A 9017-nucleotide genomic window follows, 5' to 3' on the forward strand; every position below is an offset into this window, starting at 1 on the left:
TTGACGTTTAGAGTCCCGACATAGAAAAATTAATTCTTACGTAAAAATAGCTTTCAACGATGTGGTATGCAAAGTCATATGTTTGCCATTTGAAAATTTCCATTTACGTGGATAGTAAAGCGAAACGCAAAAAACAATTTGCGATTGCTCGATGCACAGGAAGTTACGTCACAGCAGATCTTTACAACAGCAATGTTGACGACAGGTCCAGTTCGCACGCATTACTGATGGAGTATCCACATGATGTTTAGTTAGTGGAAAACACAGCGCTTCAAATCCGACCGTCACGCAGTTGTTGCAAATCCAAAATGGCGCTATGTTTATGTTCATACTTGGTCGTTTTTTATCCTTAGCAAGTGAAATGGAAAGTGCCGGCGACCTAAATCCCTGGAAAAAGTAACTTAACTTTAACAATTGTGGCCAACGACAAAACAGGTCGGTGATATGTTGTCTTATGTTGTATGTTAGCTCATTATAATTGCTGTTAGAAAAAGCTAGCTTGTGCCTGAGAGCCATCGATTCCACCTTATTTCTTTTAATTTACTCCCGAAGCTTGATATGAGGCTACAGGGGAAAAAAGTATGTATCAAATGTGACGTAGCAGCTCACTCATCTGATCTTGGGGTACGTGGTTAATGTGTGGCAAGTCGTTTAATCATTCAGTCTGGGTATGTATAACACAAACGCCTTTCAGTTAAACGTTTCAGACATTCACATTGTACATTTAAATTGACATTTAAAAATGACCAAATGACGCGACTTTTATTTGTTCCATTCATGTGTATAGAGTGTTTAATTACATATATTTTTAACTGCATATGATGCTATTATACGTATCCACAATGCGAAATGCATTCTGACTAGATAGTTGAGTTACAGTCATAACAAACCTCATTAAAAAATAATAATAATAATAATTTGCTTAGTAATAAGTTGTGGATATCCATCCATCCATTTTCTACTGCTTTATCCTCCACAGGAGGGCAAAATTAATTTTGACTTAATTGAGATGACATACAGACATCTGTAATACATACCCACAATACTTATTTAATATTTGAACAGCTTCACATACTGTTAAAAACAGGATATGACCCCCTTGCCTGATGTGTACTGAAATGTGTGTTTATATTCATCAGCAGATTCAAAGTTGAGCAGCAGCAGCAGTGGGCATGATGCAGGAGGAGGCCACAGAGTCTTCACTCAGAGAGGACCTAGAAGCTCTGGGAGTGACAGACAAATCTTCAGCTAGCAAAGAGGAGGAGGAGGCTAGCAACACAGAGAGGAAGGATACTGAGCTGACAGCTGTCACAGAAGAAGAGCAGGAACAGGGTCAGGAGGAGAATACTGGAGCCAAGGAGGAACAAGGTAACAAAAACAAAACGGACGAAAGAAAAGGATCTAACTTTACAAGAGGTCTTACTTTCCTGAGGTGGTGATATCACAGAATGCCAAATTTGAAAGTCCTATCATTCTAGAATAACATAATATAACACTTTAAAATCTTACAATACAATAAAACTGCAGAAAGAAGTCCACTGTGTTTGTGGAATGTCTTTATTAATTGTGATAGTAATTGAGCTGTGAGTAGCTGGTGTGTGGTGAGTGAGATGCACTCTCATGACTGTTGTTTTACTGAAGTATCTCTGCGACAGGATTTTATACTTTGGCTCCAGTCCAACTTCTGAACTGGGGGGAATCTCGGGGAATCTCAAATTTGACCCCCTAAATGTACATGAATTGGCAGAAATTTGATAATATGATTGCGAAATTGCGAAAAACCAATGCAAAATGGCTCAGTATCGCCCCCTCAGGTCAAAGCCTATGGAACCAAATTGTTTTGTGCCGAATTTCACGAAATTTTATGGGAAGATCGGACGGCCCAAGACGAACAAAAAATCCTCTTGGAACTTGTCGAACAAGCTTGTCTGAGGGCGTTTATCATAGCAACACAGGGTTTCCCCCAGAAAACCTGCGAAGCTCTGTGGTGGGGCCTCTCGGGCAGCCCACCGGTGGCCCACGGTGTTTTTGTAAAAAAAAAATAAAAAAATTTAAATGGGTTATTGTTATTTATGTGTTATTGTAAGACATTTATTAGCAATACTTAAACACAAACTATAGAGTCTTACAAAAAGACACTCTTGAAATTAAAATAAAAAATATAATTTTTTTTTTTTCATTTAAGTGAAATACTAAGTAATCGGCCAGTGAATCTTAAAACAAGCCATGATGCAATGGTTACATTTAAAAATAAAATAAATCAACATAAATAAAAAAGTGGTTGTGCCCTCTCATCTGCCTCATCAAACAAACAGCCCTTTTATTTCTGCGGACCGCACCTGCGCTGTTCTCTTCTCCCTCTCCTGCGCTGTTCTCTTCTACTGTGCTCTGCGGTTCTCCGTATCCAAAGCAGACTGGATAATTTCTCTATGTGTTTTATCCCCACATATAAATAATGATCTTTATGACGACGATCGAGTACCGTCGCTATGAAGTGCAGGGGATCTGAGTAGATCTGAGTAAAACGTGGTGACGGACTCTTAAAAGCAGAGCGCACTTTTCATTGTTTTCACTCCGTGTTCTCAATCTTTGTGTAGAAGATGCTTTAGTGCTGCAATTAAGGGAATAACAGATGCATCAGTTGAGCTGATGTCTTTAGTTAACTGCTCAAAGAGAGAGAACGCTCTCTGGTGTGAAGTAAATGTCGCAGGGAGTTCATAATCTGCACCGTATGCAGCCAAGTTTCGCTTTTGCGCAACAAGACTTTCCAGCATTTAATAGGTGCTGTTCCACAGTGTACTCGCTGTGTTTCGGCCGCTGAATTATCGCTGCATCCCTAAATATAACACCTTTATTGACAAGAACAATGTAACCGTAACAATGACGCATTTGATGGTGTGAATTGGTTTCAATCACACCTGGGCGCTGCACCCTTGTTCCCTGGTGTAGAAAAATCCATGGTGTATAAAAAAAATCTATTTCAAATAAATAAATGAGCAACACTAAGCCTGGTGGCCACCGGGGGCGCTATAGCAGCGGAACATCAGCGGCACGGTCGCTGTTGCTGATGGCTTCCGTTCTAATCAATGTGAGCATTTCCACCGGGCGCACGGAACGTCTCAGCAGTGTCCCAGAAGCGGCTCGCCGCACCGCAACGCTATCGATAGGTTGCAGTTCTATTTTTGCCGTTGCTGAGTCACGCCAAGCTCAATAGAGCAGATCGCACCAGACAGCAAGTCAGATACTTTGATTCTGTGTTACTTCCGCCCCCCTTTCCAAATGAAACACAATACGCAGGTCATATAGCCTATAGCAACTTCACATCAACATTACGTCATAACCGACGTAATTTGAAATGGGTCTTAAATTGTATTCATTATGGTCTTAAAAAAGTCTTAAAAAGTCTTAAATTTGACTTGTTGAAACCTGCAGAGACCCTGTATCACTTCATCATACATTGGTCGATCAGTAGTAACTTCATTTGACCAGGAAGTGAATCCCATTGAATGAATATATCTGTACATAACCATTAATTTAACTGAATTTGTTCATGCTTTAGGTAATGTAAAATGACATAATCACATGTGGCATATTGGTGTCAATATGAAGTGAATGAGATATTTTTTTAAAGAAATTACTGGGATCTCTGAGATCATGATATTTCTGATAAATGTACAGTTGTTTATGTTTTAACTGATAAACAAGGGCAAGACATAAACAAGACATTTGTGAATTTCTGCCGCATTTGTTTTATTTTGACAGTGCAGAACAATGTGTAAACTCTTTTTTGCAGTCTTATAATATTTATAACAGTGTTCTGTTTTGTTTTTTTCTGTCACCCAGGTTCTGTGTCAGTACCTTATACAACCACACTGCAAAACATCTGAAATGTCCTTTTAGGAGATACCAGTCATGTACTTTTATATAAGGCATTGAGTTTGGTGCTGAGTCCTTAAAAAGATGTTTAGCAGCTTAAGAAGTGTCTAGTGCTGGTTTCTACAGCAACACCAGAACATACCACCGCAGCTGCTGTTCAGAGCAGTGGTGAAACGGAGCGGTTACGCCACGATTATAGGATTTTTCAGACCACTTGCTGAGCCCAGAAATACAATACAACCAAGCTTTCCTCAGCATTGGCTGAATTGTTTGTTTTGAAATTTTAGGGCTTCATAAATGAGGTAATGCCGCAGATACACATCAAAAAACAGCGTTAATTGGAACTTCTGGTCTATGGGAGCTTTAAACAGAGGACAATGTTAAACACTGACTTGGTTTATGTATAATATCACAGTATGATTTATCTAAAAGTATATTCAGGTTGTCATACATGCCACCAGTTTTACATAAGCTCCACAGCTGTCATTAAACAAATGTTTTCTTTGGGTTTTTTTCAGAAGCAGACATGGACACAGTGGAAGTAGAGACAGACAAAGACAAAGCACAGACAGAGCGGAGTGTGATTGGTGAGGAGGGGAAAAAGGCTGCTGACGCGGACGATGAATGGGAGATTGCATACAGTGACGAGGAAATGGAGAACCCCAAAAAGTGGATGCCTCCTCCTTCTGAGATCAAAAGACTTTACGAACTCCTTGCTAAAGGAGATATGCTGGAATTGAACTTTGAACCTCTTCCTAGAAGACCACCTACACCTGAACACACACAGTCACCTGAGAGAGATGATGAGGAAGAGGCAGCAAAGGAAAGGGATAGGGAGGAGAGAGAGTGCAAGTCAGTTTTCCCACCGCACTCACTCTTTTCAGCTCTGCTGGTTTTGGATTTGAAGGCTCCTGACTATTTTTCTAATTTTCTATTTTCTTTCAGACCTCCAACTCCAACGGAGTTTGACTTTGACGAGGAGCAGATGCAAGCCACGCCGAAAAATGCCTTTATTAACAGACGCAGAACACCAGGTGTGAACTCACTCACTAGCAGTCTGTCGTCTGCTCTGTTAACTCTCTCCCCCCGACTCTTAAATGATAGAAAGTTATTTCCTGAAAGACAGTCACATGAAGCACTGACATACTGTATAGTCAGCGCTGATCGCACTGTGTGCAGCCCATGCACTGGGAACCAGCATCAGACATGGAAACTTTGCTGCCAGCAAGAACACAAGTCAAAACTGATTTTAGACACCTAATAAAATCTATGTTGTAACTTAAGAATATGTTTGCCATGTTATCTCACATTAGGGAGCCTTTTCCAATTGTCAATTCATACATTTTCTGAATTGTTCACTCACCAATCAGCATCATTGAGAACATCAGAATCTTTAGGTCACAGGGACACAGGAACTGCTGGTCTACCGCTGCTTCCTTACAGTAAGTTTGTGTCACTGAAGTGAATCTGAAATAAGAATTGCAAACATTAAAGTCACTTTATAACACATTTGAAGTTACTAATGGAGGCAGCAGTGAATCAACAACTTCTGTGTCCTTGTGAGCTGAAAGCACAGTTTTTATCTATGGACTTTGGTGCAGGAGAGTGAGTGAATTACAAACTTCAGTTTCAAGGCTGTTTAACAGTGAGATGATGTTATGACTATATCTATATGGATCCTTAAAGGGATACTTCACCGATTTGCATGTGGCTTTCTATCGCTAGATTATGTGTTGTATTTTAAAAATTATGCTTCCCTCCCTCAGTTTTTAACTGAGTTGTTAAAAAAATCTGTTTTCCATTTTCAGAATGTGCCCTACTGTGATGCGAAACGCCTCATTTGATTCACAGTAGGGCACATTTGGATAAGGGAAAACTGATTTTTTTAAAAGCCAGGGAAAAACTGAGTGAGGGAAGTACATTTTCTAAAAAATACTACTGCTATTCTAGCAATACAAAGCCACATTCAAATCGGTGAAGTATCCCTTTAAGTTGTGTCTCCTATCCCTTTTAAAGAATGGGTTTCTTCATCCACTGTGTGTTTTCCTGTCTTTTGTATTGACTTAAATGTTGTTCCCTTTCTCCAAGGATCTTCAGCTCGTTCCTCTGTGAAACGAGAAGCTCGGCTGGACAAGGTGCTGTCAGACATGCAGCGCCACCGGAAGATTGAGCAGCACATCCTGCGTACGGGCCGCGATCTCTTCAAGAGTGAGAAGAAGGTGGAGGAGGCTCTGTCTCCTCACAGCCAGAGGGAGCGAGAGAAGGAGAGGGAACGAGACAGCAACCCCAACACCATCTTCTCCCCGAGACAGAGGAGATACTAAAGTATTCACTGAAACCAGGACAAGAACTGTCTAAAAGCTTGAAATGTTTTTTTTTTAAGTAAAATGAAATTTCTTTTGTGCGTGTGATTTTTATAATGGAAATAAACATCATAACCTTAGAATCTTAGAAATTCATTTCAAGAATTAAAAAACAACTCCCATAATAACTTAAAACATGATTCAGTGAAAACACTGGCTTTTTCTTTAAATTTTTATCGTCTGTGCACATTCAATATATAGGATTTTTGTAGGTTATGATATTTAATGTTTTTCTCTTTACGATACCCAATTCAGTGATTTTGACTTGTATCAGACAAATACTGAGTATTGTATCGGCTAATCCCTAGTTGTAATACCTGAAAATAACGTGTTATCATCACATTTCTGCAAATATACTCTAATATAAGAAAATGTCAAAGTGGAGAACATTATTGTTAATACAGGAATAGTTGTTCTTTTTTATATGTGCCTGTGCCAATTCAATATATTGTTCTATATCAACACAGACACTTTTATTTTGAAATATCTATCTTTTTTCCAAAAATACTTCTACTGACCAGACTAAATGCTCGGTGTATGGGCTGAAATATGTGCCACCAGAAACTGAATTTTAATCAATTATATTTGAATTGGAATTGCTAAACTTGAATGATTCTATTGGAAAAAATTAATGTGACTCATATAATTTGAAATTATATTGTTTAATTTGACTTATTGCATTGAAAAACTGAATCTGAATAGTATAATTTGAAATTGAATTCAAAATTCAACATTCCATATACCTTCGCATTCAGTTCTCATAATTCAAATTCAGTTTTCAAAATTCAATTTCAAGTTACTGTGACAGACATCTGAGTAGTTCAAGGATGAATACAATCATTCAAGTTTAGCAATTCATATTCAAATATAAATGATTCAAATTCAGTTTTTCGTGGCACATATTTCAGCCCACATCGGTGGGCCCATGCTCATTTGAGTTTAGACCCCTGGTTTAAAATTTGAAATTATGAGCTGCTTACTGGCTGTGGAAATTGTTTGGCCCGGCTTGTGACAGTGAGCAAAAATCCCAGAACTAAACGGGGGACCTGGTGAATGACCTGTAGAGAGCTGGGACCAAAGTAACAAAGGTTACCATCAGTAACACACTACAACGACAGGGAATCAAATCCTGCAGTGCCAGACGTGTCCTCCTGCTTAAGCCAGTAAATGTCCAGGCCCGTCTGAAGTTTGCCAGAGAGCATATGGAGGATCCATAAGAGGATTGGGAGAATGTCATATGGTCAGATGAAACCAAAATACAACTCTTTGGTACAAACTCAACTCGTCGTGTTTGGAGGATGAAGAATGCTGAGTTGCATCCCACCATATCTACTGTGAAGCATGGGGGTGGAAACATCATGCTTTGGAGCTGTTTTTCTGCCAAGGGGACAGGACGACTGATCCGTGTTAAGGAAAGAATGAATGGGGCCATGTATCGTGAGATTTTGAGCACAAAAACTCCTTCCATCAGTGAGAGCATTGAAGATGAAACGTGGATGGGTCTTCCAGCGTGACAATGATCCCAAACACACTGTCCGGGCAATGAAGGAGTGGCTCCGTAAGAAGCATGTGGAAGTCCTGGAGTGGCCTACCCAGTCTCCAGACCTCAACCCCATAGAAAATCTGTGGAGGGAGTTTAAAGTCCGTGTTGCCAGGCAACAGCCCAAAAACATCACTGCTCCAGAGGAGATCTGCATGGAGGAATGGGCCAAAATACCAGCTACAGTGTGTGCAAACCTGCTGAAGACCTACATCAAACGTTTGACCTCTGTCATTGCCAACAAAGGTTATATTACAAAGCATTGAGATGAACTTTTGTTATTGACCAAATACTTATTTTCCACCATTATTTATTAATAAATTATTTAAAAATCCTATTTAAAATCCTAATTTTAAGTGGGAGAACTTGCACAATCGGTGGCTGACTAAATACTTTTTTGCCCCCACTGTATATATATATATATATATATATATATATATATATATATATACTCCTGATATATACTCCTGATATATACTCCTGATCAAAATTTCAAGACCAGTTAAGAAATTGAAAGAACTTACATTTTGCACTGTTGGATCTTAAAGGCGGCATCTGTAACAATGTGGCTAAAAACGGTTACTACACTCAAAATCAAAACACTGCAGCGAGCCGTACCAGCTCAGCGGCGGTTCAGATGACACAAACCGGCGTGTGGTTTGTGTTGGTCGAGTAGTGTGTAGCGGTGTCCTGTGCTCCGTGCCAGACAAACAGTCCCAAATCCGAGAGCACGGACCTCCAAAACCGAGGGAACAGTTCAAAACAGAACTCCACAGTTCAAAATATAAGAAGAAGTAGACAATTTTGCATCCGTTTTCAAATTCCTCTCAGCTTTAAACTCTCTCCACCGTTCAAAAGCATGTCCTATATAGACCCTCGCTTTGCCGCAAACGTTGTCTTGGCGTTTTTGACATTCATACCGAGGTCTTTTAGGTTTCGTTTTCTCCCCCATTGTAGCTCAGACGTACCTGGCAACCAGTGTTTGTTCGGCAGCTGAGACTCTACTGACTGCAATGATTGGTAGACAGTAGATGCCAAAACATAAATTTAAATCATAAACATAACTTAACTTTGTTTTGTTGGTGAGTTCAGTTTGTTATATGAACATTATTCCTGAGTCTCTGTGACATAATAGGAGAATTTTATGGCCAGTTGCTTCAGATGTATTACATAATGTACCTTTAAGAATCTTCTAAGCAGTGTTTCAAAATGTAAAAAGAAGAAATGGGAGTGAGACA

General features: G+C 39.5%; 1 protein-coding gene across 4 annotated transcripts; it reads left to right on the forward strand.

The window, feature by feature from the left end:
• The first annotated feature begins 296 nt into the window (after window positions 1-296).
• Window positions 297-6278, forward strand: pagr1 (PAXIP1 associated glutamate-rich protein 1). 4 transcript variants are annotated; one of them, XM_083904207.1, is made up of 6 exons: window positions 303-435; window positions 553-668; window positions 1140-1368; window positions 4395-4728; window positions 4822-4910; window positions 5965-6278. In XM_083904207.1, exons 3-6 carry the CDS (start codon window positions 1173-1175, stop codon window positions 6198-6200), a joined length of 855 nt encoding a protein of 284 aa, XP_083760333.1. In that variant the 5' UTR covers window positions 303-435; window positions 553-668; window positions 1140-1172; the 3' UTR covers window positions 6201-6278. The 4 variants fall into 4 exon arrangements, with proteins under 4 accessions (XP_083760331.1, XP_083760333.1, XP_083760332.1 ...); XM_083904205.1 differs by lacking the exon at window positions 553-668 and having other exon boundaries at window positions 297-435; XM_083904206.1 differs by having other exon boundaries at window positions 303-668.
• Window positions 6279-9017: the final 2739 nt, after the last annotated feature.

The sequence above is a fragment of the Microchirus variegatus genome (genome assembly GCF_963457635.1).
Source record: "Microchirus variegatus genome assembly, chromosome: 17".
Classification (NCBI taxonomy): Eukaryota; Metazoa; Chordata; class Actinopteri; order Pleuronectiformes; family Soleidae; genus Microchirus; species Microchirus variegatus.